Here is a 19544-nt window from a genome sequence, read left to right on the forward strand (position 1 = left end):
AAGTGCAAAGGAATACTTTCAGATGTAGTGTTGCTGCATATTTGGACCCAGAACAAATTAGCCTCCTTAAGATTTCAATTTTCCTCATCCACAAAATAGATTCATTCATAGATAATGACTACCCTCATAGGAAAACACTAAAGATTACTTAGTCACATTGTACTTGTGGTGCATTTATGTTAATAGATAAGAAGCCTAGTTAATTATATTGCCCTGCATTTGCCTACCACTTCTAATTTTTCAAAGCTCTTTCATGTAACTAATGGCATTTGCCTATTCTAATATCCCTAAGAATTTAGTATTATTACCCATATCATGTGTCTGGAAACTCAGCTGGGCACAAAGATTTCTCAAAGTCATATAGCAAGTCAATATCAAAGCTGGCATTGAACAAATTATTTTAATTTCTGTATACACTAATTATTCTATTTAATTTCATTGGAAATTGTCCTTTTGGGCTATAATGCTCTTAAAACTAGAATAATATATACCAATGATTAAGTTTTATTGGAATGATCATCATAGAATTATTTTTTAAAAAATTTGGAAATAAACTAGATATTCAATAAAAGGAGACAAATTAAATAAATTAGGGTACATATGTACAATAGGCTTTTAGGAAGCCATTAAAATGAATGTATGATGTTCAAAATAATGTGTTATACTAAGTAGAAAAATCATCTTTTTTAAGATAGTAATATAAATCTATTCTTAATTTCTAAATTGAAATGTTCAGAAAGAAGATGGGGAGTTTATCTTTAGCACTGTAATTACATAAATTTTATTTTGTTTGGTGTCTGTATCCCCATGGGTTTCTATAATACACATATCACTTTTGTACATAAAATAAAAACTATCCTCAGAAAGTTAATTTCCATCCAAGCAATTCTACACGATGAACACACAGAGACAGGCTTCACCTTATGGTGTCAATTTCATTAGCCTCCCACTGCCTCATTAACCTCAATTGTGCCTATATCCTCTGAGATCTGGACCTCCCATGACCTTGGGCTTCCCTACGCTCTCTGGACAGCAAGCTGTGACACACTGAAGCTGGGGTGGGGGCTCAGGGGAAGGGGGTTCCAGTGACCTCAGTGCCCTGCACACCTTGACTGCAGCTGGCACCGAGCAGCACAGGCCACTTGACAATGTAGAAGGCTGTGTGACAAAAGCACTAAGCAAGGACACCAGAGGAGGAGGAGGGCTGCCTCCACGGGAGGGAAACTACAGGATCCACAGGGGAGCAGGCAGACACAGCAGTCAACGGAATGAAGAAAGTCCTCCCAGCCCACAGATGTCTAATAATGGAACTAGAAACACATACCACCACCCCCTCTCCTCCTGAGAGCTCAGTTTCCTCATCTGTGAAAATAGGAGACTAACAGTACCTACCTTGTGGCATTGTGTTGAGTGGAGAGTTGATTTGAAATTAACTTTGATTTCCTCCTTCTCATAATAAGCACATACTTTCATTGGAAACAGTTTCCACAATGGAGAAATGACTGGCACAAGCTGAGCACATCAGCAATGGCACAGCAAGGCTCTGAACCAGAAATCCTTTACTTAGGAAATGGAGCCTTATACCTTATTTAGGACTCCTACTGACAATAGTCCAGATGAGTTGAAATGAGCTTTTGATTTGATTTACAATTAATTTTCACCCCATCATGTTCCAGAAACACGATTGTAATAACTTTCCATAGGCACAACGCTGCCTGCTGAAACTCTCAGAACTGGTGGAATCAAACCATCACCCCCCAAACAACAATGCTTCAGGCTTATTCCCAATACTGGCACTGATGTTACATAACATATACTGGTAGATATGCATTGATTCACACATTCACTTATTTATTCATTCAACTAGCACCTCTGCACACTGTGGTGGAGACTGTGATGAGAATCTGAAGAAACAGGCCATTATCCCCACATTGCTTAGTCCAGTTGGGCAGATAAAACAAAGGTCCAGGTAAGGTAAACCCAGGACCAAGTGTAACAGCTGTTATGTAGAAGACACAAAGGGCCAAGGTGGCTGAGGAGGGTGTGAACATGGGAAAGCGAGGAAGGCATTGTGGAGAAGCATCATAAGAGCAAGGGCTGCCCAGGAGGTTAGAATTTCCACAGGGGACCATGGGAGGAGCAATTTGTAGGTGAAAGTGGAGGAAACAGCAGTGGTAATTTTAGAACCATTGAATTTTCTGGTTTGATTAGAGACCAAGATTCAGTGTAGTGTGGCTTTCCCTGTTGATTACATAAGTGGGACTCTAGGTGATTCCCTCTGCTTCCAAATACACACTCACCAGATTTCCAGCCCCCATGTTAGATCAGCCTCCAATCTCCATGAGCTCCAATCTCCATGTGCTCCAATCTCCATTAGCTCCAGGCTCCCTGAGCTCCAGTCTCATTGAGCACACACACACCCCTCCTGCCCTGGGCACACTGCAGAGCCACATACAACAGCTCACCTCTCCATCTAATCATCAGCTCTTCCCCCGCACCCTCACCACAGCATCTATCCCTCTGTGCATCCTCCAGACTTCATCCCAAACTCACAACAGGAGTAAAGGAGCAAAGGCCATTGCTCCATTAGCAAAATGTCTCCAGGGAATGTGGAAGTGTCAAAGTGCTCGGAATCATCTAATTCCTGGTGAGAAAACAGAAATCTGAACATGGCACTTCTCTGCTTAAAATTCTTCAGTGGGTTTGTCATAGCTCTTGTTTAAAGATCAAAATGTATAAGAGGGCCCACCAGGCCTGGCCCTTGTCACCCTCTGCAGCTCCAACCCCCACCCTCCACCCCCCGCCATGCATTTTCCCCACCACCAGGCCTCTGACCAGGAAGTTTCTAGAATACCCCTCCTGTTTCCAGCATCACATCACCAAAAGCCTTCAGTTCTCAGCTCAAACACCTACTCATTCCTCTGCCAGAGCTAGTTCCTTTGTAATATGTTTTCATTGAATTATGACCCTGTTTTTCACATCTTTGTCACAACCTATAATGATACATTCATTTGCACAATTATATGACTAATAGCATCCCTCACTAGCCAGTAAGCTCCAGGAGCACAAGGCTGTTTTCTGTTTTTGCTCACAATAATAAGCACTCCATAAATACAGTACTTGGTGAATATTGAATGAATGCACCTGAGGCTCCTGGTAGGGTTAATACCCCTGTGTTTGTAAAATGTGACACTTGGTGGGGTTGGGGTGGGGGGTTCAGAGCTTTCCTTAGATTCTCAATCTGTTGAGTGATCCTCCCTCCAACCAACAGCTGGTACAAGAGCGTCTTCTCTGAATTGTTTATCCTTGGAGTTTTCCATGCATTCTCACCATAGAAATACAGCCCTGGAGGGATTCTTAGAGATTATGTGAGTTTCATTTTACAAATTAGCACTGGGTGGTGGGGAAGAGGTGTTTCTCCAATATCACATATGAATGATTTTAAGAATATAGTCCAGCATTTGAACCCATGTCTTCAATCCTCGATCCAGAATACTTTCACTGCATCAAACTTGGTGTGTGTGGTGTGTGTGTGCGTGTGTGTATTTTCCAGTCTACATCCTACCTGTCTTTCTATATTCAATTCATATGTCCTTGTTTTATGAAACCTAGTCTGATTCCTCCATCAGGAAGTTTTCCTGCCTTCGTGTGTGTGTGTGTGTGTATGAGAGAGAGAGAGAGAGAGAGAGAGAGAGAGAGAGAGAGAGACACTATTATATCTTTTATTGTGTGTGTGCCTATTTCCTCTATAGGAACCTGAGTCCCTTAAGGGGAGAATCAATACCTAATATATTTTATTTTCCTTAATCCCTACTGTAATGCCTTATAAAAGCAAATGGATTTTATCTGTTGCATCAACTTTAACTCTGACCAATTTGTGATTTGTAGTAGCTGCCTGGAATGCTGTGATGAAAAGAAATTTAAGGCCATGTCGAGATTCAGTGGGAAAGAATTCTGTAATCAATGAATGCTGTCTGCAGGGGCTTGGAAGGGGCAGTAATCCTATATAATAAAGAGCTAAAATGCTAATTAGACCAAATAGCAGAACGACTGTCTGGACGACCTTGACCATCCGGATGACCTTCTGGACGAAGCTGGGGCTGTGAGGGCTAAGGCAGCCAGTGCTGTGAGGGCTGAGGCAGCTGGGGCTGCGAGGGCCAAGCCCCTTATATGAATTTTGTGCATCAGGCCTCTAGTGGTATATATGCTTCAGAAAGGTCAGTGATAGAAGAGCTTTGAACAAATGAACAAATGCATGAACCTTAATGGTTTCCCATTGTCTGGTGCTTTATCTTGAGCATCTCAGAGGAGGACATTAATCTCTCCCATCTCAGCAGAAGTCTTCCAACTAGTTAGAGAAAGCAATGCTCACACACACTTTTCTGCACAAAATAAAAGACTTATGGTCATAAATATTATAATAAGAGCTAAGAGTTACCCACAGACACATGTTGAAAACGACACGTCTCAAGATGAGGGCACAGGTAAAAATGGAGGAGCCACAATCAGATTGTGACATCAAGCAGAGACATGCAGACATCTGAGAATGTGGTGTAGCTGTAGGTGACAAACTGAACGCCCCACCTGCCTGAAACAAACATATGCTGGAGTGGCTGAGAGGCGGGAAGAAGAAATACTGTAATTTTACCCACTCGAAAAACCTTCCATTCATGTTACTGCCAAAATCTGCTCCACCCTTCAATGCCTCCTCTAGCCCAATCTCCCCCAAGCAGTCTTCCTTATCCACAACCATCTAGCTTCTAGCTTCTGCCTCATAGGTCTTAGTTCTTAATCCTGAATCATAAACTTGACTGTGGCACTTCTTGTCTGGGGCTCATGCCATTTCACTTTTTTTGTGTGGTCACATAGTCATATATCTTGAAAGGGTGAAAGCTCATTGAGTTTAGACCCAAGGCTGGTTTCAAATGCTAGTTTAGGTTCGGATTCATTGCATCATATGGAGAAGACACTACCTTTTTCAGTCTCAGTAGCATCGTCTATGAAATGGGGATAATATCCTTTCAATTTTTGTTATAAATCTTAAATAAGAAAATACATGTGAAGCATCTGGCACATAGTAGGTCTTCAAAATAGTCTTCATTTATCCCACCACCAGCCCTCCATGCTTTTCATTACGATATATAAACTAGGTTTTGAATAGCAGGAGTTTTGCACATCTTTTGTGTCTTCAGCTATATGTTACAGAGTGAATATTAGGTACTATTAGAATGAAATAATAAAATGACAGATGCTGAAGGCTAGACATCAGGTATAAGCACATTGTCCTGCTTATTGGCCTGGGCAAGCAACATCATTTTTATACACTGGCCACATGTACAATAGGGAGTGGCAAGGATTTTGGTAAACTTCAGAGTTTATGCCTTACACTTAAAGAGGACAGTACTTCTCAGCTCTACACAATAGAAGCTGAGCAGGAATGTGGGTCCAGGGTTGTCTGATGTCCTATGTTTTTGTTTTTTTTTTTCCAGAGAAGTCAGAAATCTATATTTTTATGCCATATTTTGAAAAAAAGTTTGTGGACAGTTAGTTTACAAATCTGAAAATGATGAAGGATGCTCAGGCAAAAGCTAAAGGACATTTGTCTATTGTCAATGCCTAAAGTCTTGTTCGAATGCCCTTGGGTTTCCTGAGTAGGTTCACAACAGAAGGGGACCCACTATAATCAGGCACACTACCCCTCAGCTGATTGCCACTTAGGCTCTCAGCATCTTTATGCCGTGTTGTTCCCCGACTCCTGGAGACAGCTGTTCCTTTGTGTTAGGGGACTAGCCCTGTGACATGTGTTCTCAGCAACACCAAATGAAAGATTTACATGGTCTTTTTGGAGAGCAGTTCATATTCTGATGGTAGAGTTGACCTATAAACACACAACACAGGCAACCTTGTAGAACAAATCAACTGGGGCTTAAGAAAGCAATGCTTTCGGGAGCCAGGCAGGTAAAGAAAAGAGAGCAGTGGGCTGGTTTGGAAGGAAGCCATCTAGATCGGATACTTTCTGCTCCATCCTAGCAAGTTGGGGCTACAGAAGAGACGTGTTATATTGTGTTGTCAGATTTTTTTGAAATTTCAAAGAAAGCTAAGATACCCAGATTTTTATGTGAAATCCCATGATTCTTAAACACTGTACTAAAACTGGCTTGTGGATGGCCATTTGGCAACCCCTTCTGCAGTCCTCAATAAGTGGCAAGTGAGCGGCCTACAACAGTGGTCGGCAAACTCATTAGTCAACAGAGCCAAATATCAACAGTACAACGATTGAAATTTCTTTTGAGAGCCAAATTTTTTAAACTTAAACTATATAGGTAGGTACATTGTTACTAACTTAATTAGGGTACTCCTAAGCTGGCCTTTGCTAAAAACGTCCTCAATCTGATTGAGGTACGTTCGCCGAGGTCGACCCCTTCCAACTCTCCCATCCACACTCGTCTTGTATACTTGTTTCATCTATCTCCTTTCCAAAAACTGACTTCTGCACATGGGCCATGGAGTTTCAATCGCACTGTACGTGTGCACCCACATGTGGTATTTTGTGGAAGAGCCACACTCAAGGGGCTAAAGAGCCGCATGTGGCTCGCGAGCCACAGTTTGCCGACCACTGTCCTAGAATAAAGTGCCGAGGGCGGTTAGAGCAGGGGCAACAGGTAATGTGTCTTCTTTACCTTTGCACATGCCATTCCCTCTTCCAGGAACACACTTCCTCATCCCTTCCAGCCCCCTCACCTGGTCCTCCTGGAGAGCTTCTGTTTATCACTAAAACTCAGTTCCACTACCACTCTCTGAGAAACCAACCCTACTCCTCAAGCCAACTCTAACACTCCCCACAAATCACTGCTATAGCACATACAACATTACATTTTAATTTTCTCTTTAGAGGACAGTCAGCCTTACAGGGAATAAGGTCCTCAGGGCAGGGAACATGTCTTCTTTTTGTCTGCATTGCTAGTGCTTAACACCATACCTGGGCTTCGTTAAAAGCTCAGAAATGCTTGCTCAGGGAATAGAAGACTTTTTAGATTAAAGAGTTTCTTTCTCAAAGTTTGATGCTCATACTAACTACTGCAGAATCCCCCTAGGGCCAGTTCTTGAATATTCTGATTCAGAAAGTCCAGAGTCTGCCTCTGAATCTTGCTTTAAATAAGCTCCCTGGATGAATATTATGGGCACTAAAGTTTGAGGACCTATGAGCTGAAATGTAACCCCACAAGGAAAGAGGTTGTGTCTGCTTCATTGACCATTATATTCCTATCACCTTGCACAGTGCCTGGCACAAAGTAAGCATATAGCATGTATTTGCTGAATGAATGGATGGATACATGAATGAAAAGGTCAGAATTAAGTTGCATCAGTGCTCCTTAGACTGCTAATAGAAAGCCCAATTAGTAGTTCATCTGTCCCTTTATTTATACTTAACCATAAAGGCACCCAGATAAACTGAATGATCAATAACTACCATCTCTATGGACAATCTCCCCAACACTGCCCTTGTAGGCTTGGAAAAGTACTCAGAGGAGATCCCAAGGTAGTTGGGTTGCTGATTCAATGACTTTATTCCTTAATGATGGCATACTAGGAAAGCAAGAAAGATTGAATGCAAAGAAGACACAAAACTCTCATTTTGGCCAGTGGTGTTAGCAATCTTCCTCTACTATCTCTTCTGCGTCCCCTACCCTATAACTACCATTCTTTCTTTTTAATCCCTGTTACTAACACATTTAGTAGGCGTAGCTCTTCTTATATTTCTCCCTTCCCTTCTCCACCCTCTGGTGGAGGGATAATGAATAGCAAAATGCACAAGAAAATATCAAATGACAGCAAAAATTATAAAAATACAAAGATTTCATTATTTTCTGGTGGTAAAACTGGGGCAGTTAATTTAAAGTAACTACCGGTCCAGATTTCAAAAAGCACCTGATATTAAATCTGAATAAGGTGTACTGTTTTCCCCATAAATGATTAATTTGATGCACCTTCCTTAAAACCTCTCTCCTCTCTTTGACATTTTTTTATTCAATTCCAATTGGGACAGATGTACAGTTTTCACAGACCAATGGACCACATGAACATAGCCCAGACGGTCCTCAGCCTCATGTGGAAGTTAACAGAGAATCTTCCAGGCAGGTTGGGAATGACAGTGCCACTGTTACTACCCAAACTGCCCAGTACCCTCTAAAGGGAAGAATTAAAGATCTAAGCACAAGATAGCGATAACATTATTGCTTCTCAGACAACCCCCTCCGTAATGTCCCTCGCTGGATTGTAAGCTACTTGAGAACAGGGGTCTTTTCTCATCTCTGGTTTTCTAATATTCATTACAGATTGAAGAAGCATTGAAAGAATAATCAAATTCACAGGAACCTGTGCACTGGTACATGGCAGGAATCAAGGTCAAGAACCCAGATCCATCCATTCTAGGTTCACTAACCACAATGGATTATATTTCATATTTCAATCTCCCCAATAAATGGCCACCAACCCTATTAGAGATCAAGGCTTAGGTTGTGAAGATAACAGTACAGAAGCACCACCTTTTGCCTCAGAACATTTTCTCCTATTTTTGTCTTCTCTTATCTTGTCCTGTCAGTCAACATCTTGACACTAGGACAGCAGTTAACATCTCTTTCCAACAAGCTGTGTGGTAGACAGTTCTCAGTAGTATGAGTGCCAGCCGTTTATTCTTCTTGATTCCCTAAACAAGTAATCCTTCTTGAGTAATGGAACCTTTTGAGAGGAAGTATGACAAAAGCTATGGAGTATGACAAAAGCTTTGGAGTTTTTCCTCAGGAAATAAATTAGCATATTCATACGAATGCAAAAGATTATACATAATCACGGTTTGTTTTTAGATGCATTGATCCACACACCCAAATCTATCCAAACACCCTACTGTAAGCCATATCAAAAGAAATGAGAGGTTATCAGACAACCAAATACCGACATAAGATTATTCTAGCTTTCCAGGGAGATGGTTCCACAGAACTACAACTCAACAATTAAACATCAGCTCTTTTTGAAGGGTATCAAATAACACAATAGACAAGATTTTTCAATCTCAGCATCACTAACATGAAGAATTGCTATTTCATTTATTCAATGGGTCACTCTTCTGCAAAATCAAAGCTGCAATTTGAAGCACTATACCGTTTTCTTCTTAGGTGCTTTATCAGGCCATTGCCTTACAACACCCAGAAAACTCCCTTTTGCTTCTTGGGTATTCTCAGTCTAATTGATCAGGTTACCATGGAATTGGTTGGTGTATCTATCACCCAGGAACATGGACTTTAGGGTCACTAGACCACCATTTACTTCCTGGGTGATCTTGGGTACATTATATAACCTGTTGAAACCTTAGTTTCTTCATCTCTAAAAGATAACAGTGCTCTGCAGGGCTCTTGTGAGGATTAAATGAGCTAACACATGAAAAGCAATTAGTGCATTGCATAGGCCATAGTAGATGCTCAATACATGGCAATGAATGTTGCTATCATTATCTATAAAATACTTTTAGTTCCTGAAACAAATGTTCTCAATAAATGGAACCTGGTAAAATTATAATTCTTGGAATTTGTATCTACATTATCCTATAAGTGGTCTTAGGGATAGGAAGAATTATGTATTCTCACCTTGAGCCTGCAAGCATGTTCAGTTCAAATCATTGAGAGCCCGCCATGAGGAAATGAGGGAAAGAGATGAAGGAAATATGGTCTGTGACTTCTAACATCCACGGCTCAGCAGAAGTCACTGAGCCCACAGTGGCACACAAAACCTATGGTGCCAATTTAAACCAGTTTTGAATCTTAAGTAGTTCTTGCCCATTCAGCTCACACTTCCATGCCATGAGCTTAATATCCTACATGAGCTTAATCCCTGGAGGGAATATGTCTCTACTGATTAATTTTTATGCTTTCATCTGTCATAAAATGGCAATCATGTGACCATACAATTTCCTTTTCAGTCCTAGTTGTCAGAAAAACGCAGGATAGTGTTTGTTGCCCATATTTTATAAGACTTTCAATTCAGATGTCAGAACTTTATTTCCCCCTTCTCCTTCTTGAGGTCACCTCTGTTCTGCGTTATGTTCAAGCAATCAATCACTTCAAAGCATTTTAGAAATAATCAAGGCACTGATCTTTAAGCAATTATTGGTCATTTCCCAAAATGGAAAACCAGATATACAACTTCTCATATAGCCTTTTTAAAAAATCAAGCTATAGGGACATTTTCTCCTTTTAATTTGCAGACAGGAAAAGGCTTAAGTATTTTTTTTTATTTTTTTAAAATATATTTTATTGATTTTAGAGAGGAAAGGAGAGGGGGAGAGAGAAACATCAATTATGAGAGAGAATCATTGATTGGCTGCCTCCTGCCACCCCCCCCCCCCCCCCCCGCCCTGGGGATCAAGCCCACAACCCAGGCATGTGCCCTTGGCCGGAATCGAACCCAGGGCCCCTCAGTCCGCAGGCTGACGCTCTATCCATTGAGCCAAACCAGCTAGGGCAAGGCTTAAGCATTTTAAACCACATTCTCCAAGTCAGACTCTTTAATTCAATGTCTCTCAGAAGTTTCCTAAATACGAAAACTCTTTCAGCTAAACCAGAAAACCTTCGGCGAGGTAGAGGAGATGCAGTCAACCCAAGTACCCATCGTGCTGGCATTTAAAGTTAGCTGACAGTGAAAAAGTGAACCCATTCTATGAGGCATTGCAGGAGCTAAAATGCCAACTGATGGAATCACTCAAAAGGCCCTAGACATTTTTCTTGGAGGGCTTTTTCTTATGAAGACAAATGACAACTCAAGTCATGTTTGCAACACCACCACCTACCCACAGGCCCTCTTCTCATTGGTCAATCGCAGAAAAAAATCTCAGAAATAGAAGCAATTACTTACATCTATAGGTCATCTCAAAGCTGTCACTGATGTTCACAATATCAATCTGGGGGAGGAGCTTCGGGGGCTCTGTGAGTTGCGACAAAGCAAATCTAAAAGCGGCATGTTCCTGCGACTGCTGGTTCGGAAATAATCCCCCTATGAGGAAAGAAAATGCAACATGGTTTCTGAGCTAGAAACAGATTTGATTCCTCCCCAGAAGGACCCCTTTCTTCTCCCCCTGCCAAACTCACTAGTTGTAGCCTTTAGTGGTGGGACTGAGAGTTCAAATAGAGGTAATTGGACACTGAGGCTTACACTTCTGTAGATGCCTTTTATGGGACAAGGGCCTCTAACACACCAGTCACTCTCCCCAAACATTGGATTGTTCACCCCTCAACTCAGCTCAGGTCAGAGAAAACAGGAGAACTCTGACATTTCTCTTTTTCCTCCCTGTGCCAACCACCTAGGTGGCCTTTGCTCTTACATGCACATAAGCCCTTGTTGTGTCTAACTTTGTCCTCTATCGAACCCATTTCTCACCACAGAGCCTTACAGGGGTAGTACTAATAAATGTGGCACAGTGAGTCCTAACTCTGGGGCCCCAGGGGCTTCTCCAGCACTATACCCATTTGGTTTGACACTTTTGGCCTTGGACCTGCCAAGACCTTCATGCGATTTAACTCGCCTATCACCTTGAAGGTTTATTATTCATCTCCTCTGAAAACTCTTGACTTTATGCAAACAGTGTTTTGGTTCTTTCACACTCACATCCCAGCTCCCTAGGAATGACTTGTTACATAAGGAATTGCCCTGGTGTGCATTTGCATGATAGAACCTTGGCCTTCAAACAGCTGGGGGCTTAGAATATCCAGAGAATATGAATGTTCTATTCTAGTTAAAAAGAACAACAAAGGTGCCTGTTGGAGCTCCAGTTCCAAGAAACAAGAGTACATGGCTTGCCTTTGTATTTACTGTGGGCATGTAAACGAATTAAAATACATTCTTGTGAGTGAGCATGAGCTATTTCCAGAGGCTGCACTACAATGAATGTTTACACAGAAGTTTATCGCAGAGCCCAGAGGAATCATAGTCCCGATGCCAGGCACTTCTAACTTCTTATACAGGGGGGATGTGTTTGGTTTCCAGAACCAATAAATAGATGGTAAGGCTTTTCATAAAGATCGTACAAGGAAAATCAAGTACTACCTGCTAGCAGTGATATTTTCAGCATTTGCTCTACAATTTAATGTTTCAGCCCTTTATTTGAAAACGGAACGATGGTTGTATCAGTTGAACAGCAGGTGGGAGCTAAATATGATGAAAACTCTGCAGAGACACATGGGCAAACATACCATGTACACCCCCCTGCGTTAATCCCATGGCAAAATACACAAATACACTCTGAGAAAGAAGTTCACATATCTGAAGACAAATATTTCCAATTAGCAAGGTATGGGCAATACATAAGTACCAACATAAGCAATGCTACACCTAAAAGCAAGTGATTTACACCTGTTCATAGGCTCCATTTTAAAGAGGAAAAACAGCAAACTCCTTCTGGATTCTGTTGCTCTCCCCTCACCCCCAAGATGACCACACCCCAAAACACTTCCCAGTTCCCTTCCTCCACCCCTGCAGTGAATGAAAGAGAGGGGGTGGGGGTGGGGAGGCAGGCAGCTACAGGCTGGGCTGCAGGGAAGTGCCTCCTGGGAGGCAGGAAGTTTTGTTTTGCGTGTAAGGCACAAACACAGGTACACAGACACAGTTCAGAATGGAGCTTAACAGGTGTCAGGAAACAAAGCAAGTTACTCCGTGGCAATTCCAACGGCCCTCGGAGCCAGCCTGCTGGGGAGGCCAAAAGTGACTGATACTGCAGCACATGCTGCGTGTCCAACAAAATACCAGCCGCACCACAGCCCCCCACAAACACACACAAAAAACACAAGCGATCGGTGATGGGAAGTTTCCCTAATGAAGCTAGGTCCCTGTTAGGGGAGAGAAAACAGAATCCAAACCAGCCAAGATGCCTCCAAGCAGAGCAGCTTGCTTGATTCCTCCTCACAAACAGCCCTGAGATGCCGGTCACACTGAATCCCGGGCCCTTGTGGACACGCGTTGTAATTGGTGTAACAGTTCCTGTTTGTTTTGCTTTCACCCATTATTATCAGGAGAAGCAGTGTAGGTTGGCTGCCCCATAAATACAAGGAGGGTGGGGGTCTTCTTAGAAGCACAACAACCAGGAAGGGGAAACAGGGAACAAAAAGACAAGCAGCCTGTGGCAACCAGCTCCAAGTTGAGAGGATGGAGCCCAGGGCTGGGGGAAGCTTGGAGGAGGGGAGAGGAGCGTGTGTAAATGTGTGCATTTGTGTGTAAATGTCTGTGCACAGAAAATCGAAGAGGAGGGAGCCATTGAAGGAGCAGAGAAAAGGCAGGCTAGGAAGTTCCAGGATCCCAGGAGAGGGGACCACCAGCCCGGCATGGCAGACAGCAGAGAGCAGGCAGCTGGAAGAGTCCAGAGCAGGAGGGGAGCCCCCTTGACTTGGAGGGGGTGCTTTTGGCATTATTTCAATGGCTGCAATAAACCCTTCGCTCCTTATTTTAGAGGGTCTCTTTAAAGCGACCGCCTCCAGCTAAGAAATCACTGCCACTCTCAATTAAGTGTCTATGTGGCTACTTAATACATAATCACACACATCAGACACCACAGGTATTTATATAAGTAAAGGAAATCAGGCACCATCTACCAAGCAATGGACTTAACTCCTTAAACACCCACCATTTCTTTCCTTGCTAAAGCCTGATTATTTTTATTCCTCCATTTCATATGCTCATGCCTGGAGTGTAAGAGTGTGTGGGGACTGTGTGTGTGTGTGTGTGTTTGTGTGTGTGCACACGCGCGCGCACGCACACCACACACTTCCCCTCTGCTCTTCATCTGATCAAGAGGAGCCCCCTCCCCATGCTGTGACCCAAGTCCTTCTCTCATCACCGCAGCACAGCGTTCACTAGCCAAGCACAGTCCTTAGTGGGGGTGGGGAGACATAGACACCCCCCACCTCAGAAAAAACCTGGCCAGACCCCAGAAAGTCCCTCCCCAGGCTGCCCCTCTCACTCACCGATCTGGATATTGTTGGGGAAATTGGCACCTACTACCGCGCCTAGGAAACCGGTGCAGAAGAAGGCAAAAATGTGCTGCATATTCCTTTTTGCATTGGCGAAAAAGAAGCCCAGGTCCAATCATAGATTTGGTGTTTCCCCCCTTCCCTGTATTCCTCTCTCTGTTCTGCCTGTTCTTTTCCTCCTGCAGTTCCTTCCTTCCTCGCTTCCTTCCTTCCTTCCTTCCGCGAGGTGTGTGTTTCCCTTGGAATCCGAGCACTTAAACTAACTGCAGCGTTAACACCAACTGACAGCCAGATTAACTGAGCACGGAAAAGAGAAGCCGTCCTCATGCTAGCTGGAGCGCTTGCTCCCCTCTCCTCCCCTCTCCTCTCCTCCTCTCCTCTCCTCTCCTCGCGCAGCCTGCCTCTCTCTCCCTCCCTTGCTCTCGCTCCCTCGCTCTCCCCCTCACACTCACACAGGCAGCAAGCTGTGTGCTCATACCCACCAGCCAGCTCAGAGTTCCACAGCTGCCCTCTCTCCCTGTCACTCCCTGCCTCCCTTCCTCACCTCATCCTCCTTCCAGGGTGCCAGGCGAATGGGTGGGAGGGTGGGTGAGGGAGTGTGATACAAGGAGCTGGGTCCTGAAAGGGACAAAGCCACTGGCCCCTTCACCCGGCCCCTTGCCTTCCTCAGCTTTCTGCCCCCTCCCCCAACTCCCAGCCTGGCAGATGCTCCTGGGAATGTGGGTTCAGCTGTAAGTCAGTAGGTGGCAGGGGGTCCCCGCAATAGTCCTCCATCCACAGGCTGCTTGATCTAGGTCACTTTTTCTAGGAGCGCTCGGGCTGTGCTGGATATATCTCCTGCACTCCACTGGCCCAATTATTCCTACAACTAATTCCTGAGGGGAAGACCCTAGAAATCCCCCCTAGGAGCTTTAGAGGAGAAAAAACGCTTTCCCTCCCTAATGGGAGGAGTGACAGTAAGACAAACCTGAGGGTCTGGGATGATTGGCAGGTGCCTTTGCTTGGACACTGTGCAGTCCCTGTGTGCCTTTATGGGTGGAATTGGTGGTCTCTAAACCATAGGCATTGAAAATGGGCCCCCTTCCCCGCTTCCCCTGCATTCCACAGGAGACTATGGCATCAGAATGTGTGGGTGTACATGACGGCAAAGGATACTTGCCCAGAGCAATTACATGAGTCATTTTGCAGGGATTGGAGTGAGAGGAGTCAGACTTCTTACAGTTAGTTACCTCTGGATGCTGGCCATTCTCCTGTAAACTGGAGCTCCATAGAGCCTCCTGGACAGGGGCTTTCACTGAAATAACTAACCTGTGGGGGGAACAACTGTGCTCAGGGAAACAGTGTGGGTTCCAGAGTGGCTGTCACTACCAGTCACAGCACTTTACAGTTTCTGAAGCAACTTCACAGTGTTATCCTGCTCTCTCCTCACACCTGTGACATGGCCACAGCCCCGATTTTACAGATGAAAAAAAGTGAGGCTCCAGGGATTCAATAATAAAGACATGGACCTACTAAGATGGAGTCTGGATGCTCAGGACCAACACATATATGGTCTAACCTATGAACTTGAATATTCTGGGCATTACCAATGGGCCCACTCACTGCCCTGGTCAGAATCCCACCTGACAAATGATAGTCTTAGAACGGAAAGCTCACCTTTCCTCTGTTAGAAAGAGGGAGAACAGATCCAATTTTGCTTTGTCACTTGACCATCCAAAACTCCCCACTTCCCTCACCGACTGTGCACACTCTCCCACACGTGCAGGACAGCTAGGAGGGCTGGGATTTGCAAGAAGTATCTGACCGTGTTCGATGGAGCCCCTAGACGTCAGATGCTTTGTAATTTCCCATGCACTCTCACATATATTAATTAGCTTAAGTGATTTTTAGAGCTAATGTTTATTTATTTACCATGTGCCAGGTTCCATGCCAAGCAATGTGTTTGCATCATGTACTTGTGCAATGACACCTGTGGTAGGTCATCTAATCCCCATTTTATAGTTCAAGAAACTGAGGCCTAAAATTCACCCGAGATTCCATTACAAACAAGGAAGAGATTGGGGATTTGAACACAGGAAACTGCAATCAGGCCCAAGCTCTTAACCCTTAGGTTCTAATGCAGACAGCACTCGGCAGGAAGATTCTAAAGGTATGTGAACCTCAGCTTGGGAAGGTGAGGGAAGAGATCAGGAAAGATTCCCTCTAAAGTCCCCGCTGACATTAGACGTCTGTGATGCAGTGATTCTGGCTTAAAATATAATTTCTCCGTTTGCATTTTTTTTTGTCTCTTACTATTTTGAATGGTACCTGGGGAATCTTTTAAGATCTCTGAGCTTTATGCCTGGTAATAATAATAATTAGGCTGTCACTGGAAGCTTCACACTTCTCTGTCACCTTTCAGAGGAAGATCTCGAAGCCCTTTACAAGAATTAATTAGCAAAATCTCAACACCCACCTGGAATAGGCAAGACTTGTTTTGCTTACTTTGGAGGAGAGGGGCTTAAAGGAGTCAAAACCATGCATTTTCTTCAATCATTATAAATCATGCAGTCAGATAGGTTTTCCTAAAATATAGCTCTTCGTTATTGCTTTGTTCAAATATGGACAATGACTCCCCTTGGCCTATTAAATATATAGAGTTGTTCAATCCTATATAATAAAAGGGTAATATGCAAATTGACCAAACAGCGGAACGACCAGTCGCTATGATGTGTACTGACCACCAGGGGGCAGACACTCAACACAGGAGCTGCCCCCTGGTGGTCAGTGCACTCCCACACTCCCACAGGGGGAGCACTGCTCAGCCAGAAATCAGGCTGATGACTGGCGAGCACATCAATGGTTGTGGGAGCCTCTCCCGCCTCTGCAGCAGCGCTAAGGGGAGTGGGCCTAAGCCATCTGTCAGATATCCTCCAAGGGCTCCCGGACTGCGAAAGGGTGCAGGTCGGGCTGAGGGACCCCTCCTCCCCCCCATCCCCTCCCCCCCCCGCCAGTGCACGAATGTCATGCATCTGGCCTCTAGTGATTAAATAAACATGGAGGTTATACATTTCAAGTCTGGGCATCTAGGTCTAAGTACATTTAGGTCCAACTGTTTGTCTTCAGAATTCTCTTCAAATATTGGTGGAGAACATATTCTGTATCCAACAGCGTGTCAGGTGCTGGGGGATATGGAAAGGAATCAGATGCACAGTCCACCTCAAGGCAGGTGAATGTGGTAGAAGAGAAAGACAGATGAACCCAGTCATCCAAAGCAGACCATGGCACGTGCTCTAATAGAGATGTAAACACAACACAGGGGAGCAAAGAAGGAAGTGACCGAACATCTGTCTGTGGGGAGCCAGCAGGGCTTTCAAAGAGCTGAGCTGTGAAGGAGGAAACTACAGGCAGAAAGTGAGGGCTGAGCCCAGCAGTGTTGCCAAGTGATTGAGCATTGACCCATGAACCAGGAGGTCACAGTTCAATTCCTGGTCAGGGCACACACCCCCACCTCCCCCCTGTTGCAGGATTGATCCCCAGTGGGGAGCTTATAGGAGGCAGCAGATCAATGGTTCTCTCTCGTCATTGATGTTTCTATCTCTCTCTCCCTCTCCCTTCCTCACTCTGAAATTAATAAAAACATATATTAAAAAAAGAAAGAAAGTGAGGGCTGAGAACAGAGATGCAAACCAAGGGAAGAGCACCTGCAGGTGCTGGAGGCCAGAAAAGATGCCTCATGTGGTGCAGATGCCCATGCAGGACAGGGTGGGGAACATAAAACCCAGACGAGGTCAGGGTCAGGATTTGAATGAAAGCCACTGAATTCCTGGAAGACAATGGAGAGCCATGGGGTAGTTTTTTAGTATGATAGTTCTATACCAGGAATGTGTGTGAGGAAGAAGACACTGACCTCAGCTTCAGAGGTTAAGACTACATACCATCCACACCCTGGACAATCTATGCTGATGTCATCCTTCATTAGTTCACCATGTCAAACTCCTTATAGCTTCCAACCCTGTTTGCCATCCCCAGTATCCCTCTTGGAAGGTTTGACTGTTCATAGTCTGTTGTGACTGATGGCAACCAAACTGTACACACACATGGCACATTGTGATTTACACAGCATTTGTACATCCATTATTCATTTCATCCTCCCAACAACCCCACAAGGGCAGGAATTGGAACCTAACTTACACATTAACCAGTTAACTGCCACGATATTTTGAATTTAATTAAAGTTCTGCCACTTGCGTCTATAGTCGGTTATGGTGTACAAATGGTTAAGTAAAAACTCAAAGTGGTAGATGAATGGTTCTCAGCTGGCAGTGAACTTCTCTCCCAGGGGATATTATGCCATGTCTACAGGCATTTTTGGTTGTCACACTTGGGAAGGTGCTACTGGCATCTAGTGGGTAGAAGCCACATGTGTTCCTTAAAGTAAAAAAAAAATGAGTACTGTGAGGTACTCCAGGCAGTGGGCAGGCTGGAGGAAAAGTCCTCCTACTGTGCTCAGAGACGGTGTGGCACCCACTTCTAAGATGAATTACGACCTGTCCTAGCCTTTTTTTTTTTTGCATACTTTAAGTTCCATTATCATGTAGCCAAAATAGCCTAAGACTTATTTATTTGGCTTTGGATTTACACCACAAATCAAGAAGAATGGTGCCAGGCAGGGATTACAAATTCAAATGCCTTCTTGGGCCAAGCAGGAAATGAATGAAGTGAGTCACATAGGGGAGAGGGCAGGGAGGGAAAATAGAACTAGAGGGCAGACACCCTGTCTGAAGGTGGTTGTAAGAGCTCAATAGCAGCTGATAGCAGCCCCTGTATGGCCATATCTTCTGATTTATTTTTCAAAAGAAAGTAGAAATATGGATGTTTAAAATTTATTTCTATTATGTGTACCTTCATTGCAAGAACCCAACAAAAAATAAAAATAAAAAAAGAAGGGAGTGTCTCTGGGCTGGATCTGGCCCACAGGCCACATAGTGCCAGTTCTGGTTCCGTGAAAAAGGCCAGAGACAGGGTCCAACCACCCACCCCCATATCAACTTGGGGGATAGGTCCATTTTGTTTCTGGGCCTCTGTTTCTCATCTATAAAATGACAAGAATAGACTAGGTGATTGCAGCACACTGTTCTGGCTCTAACACTCGGTGGGTCCATGAATGGCACTGACCAGGCAAGGAAGGAAAAGGACAGGAATCAGGCCTGGGAGCCCTATGCTCTCGCCTCCTGCTACCTGCGGCAGTGGCTTTCCCAGGTTCCCTCCCCTCCCTGGGCTCACACCTCCAGCTGTAAATCGTTGGGAGTGTACCAAGGTCTGTTTTGGCTTGAACATTGTAGGCTTTTCATGCGAAACAATTCAAGGGGGAGGGGAAGCTGTCAAATTTATGATCTGAGTACAGATCTCTGACAGCTAACAAATTGGCAAAAAACGCAATCAGAGAGCGGGTGCCTCTGTGGTTTTAGAAAGTCCCCATTTTAAAAGATGTAGAAAAAATAATAAGGATAATATTTTTCATGGTTTTAGCCCAATACCTACAGAAGGCTCCCC

At 44.1% G+C, this 19544-nt stretch overlaps 1 protein-coding gene across 2 annotated transcripts in view; it reads right to left on the minus strand.

Annotated features, from left to right (window-relative positions):
- GRIA1 (glutamate ionotropic receptor AMPA type subunit 1) overlaps positions 1 to 14374 on the minus strand; it is a 268297-nt gene extending 253923 nt beyond the window's left edge. For both annotated transcript variants that reach the window (XM_006089107.3, XM_006089108.3), the window contains exons 1-2: positions 14004 to 14374; positions 10906 to 11043 (exon numbers count right to left, since the gene is read on the minus strand). In XM_006089107.3, coding sequence (XP_006089169.1) covers positions 10906 to 11043; positions 14004 to 14085 — 220 coding nt within the window. In that variant the 5' untranslated portion in view covers positions 14086 to 14374. The remainder of the gene's footprint in view (positions 1 to 10905; positions 11044 to 14003) is intronic.
- Between the last annotated feature and the right edge of the window lie 5170 nt (positions 14375 to 19544).

Source organism: Myotis lucifugus, unplaced genomic scaffold (assembly GCF_000147115.1).
Source record: "Myotis lucifugus unplaced genomic scaffold, Myoluc2.0 scaffold_56, whole genome shotgun sequence".
NCBI classification, from domain to species: domain Eukaryota; kingdom Metazoa; phylum Chordata; class Mammalia; order Chiroptera; family Vespertilionidae; genus Myotis; species Myotis lucifugus.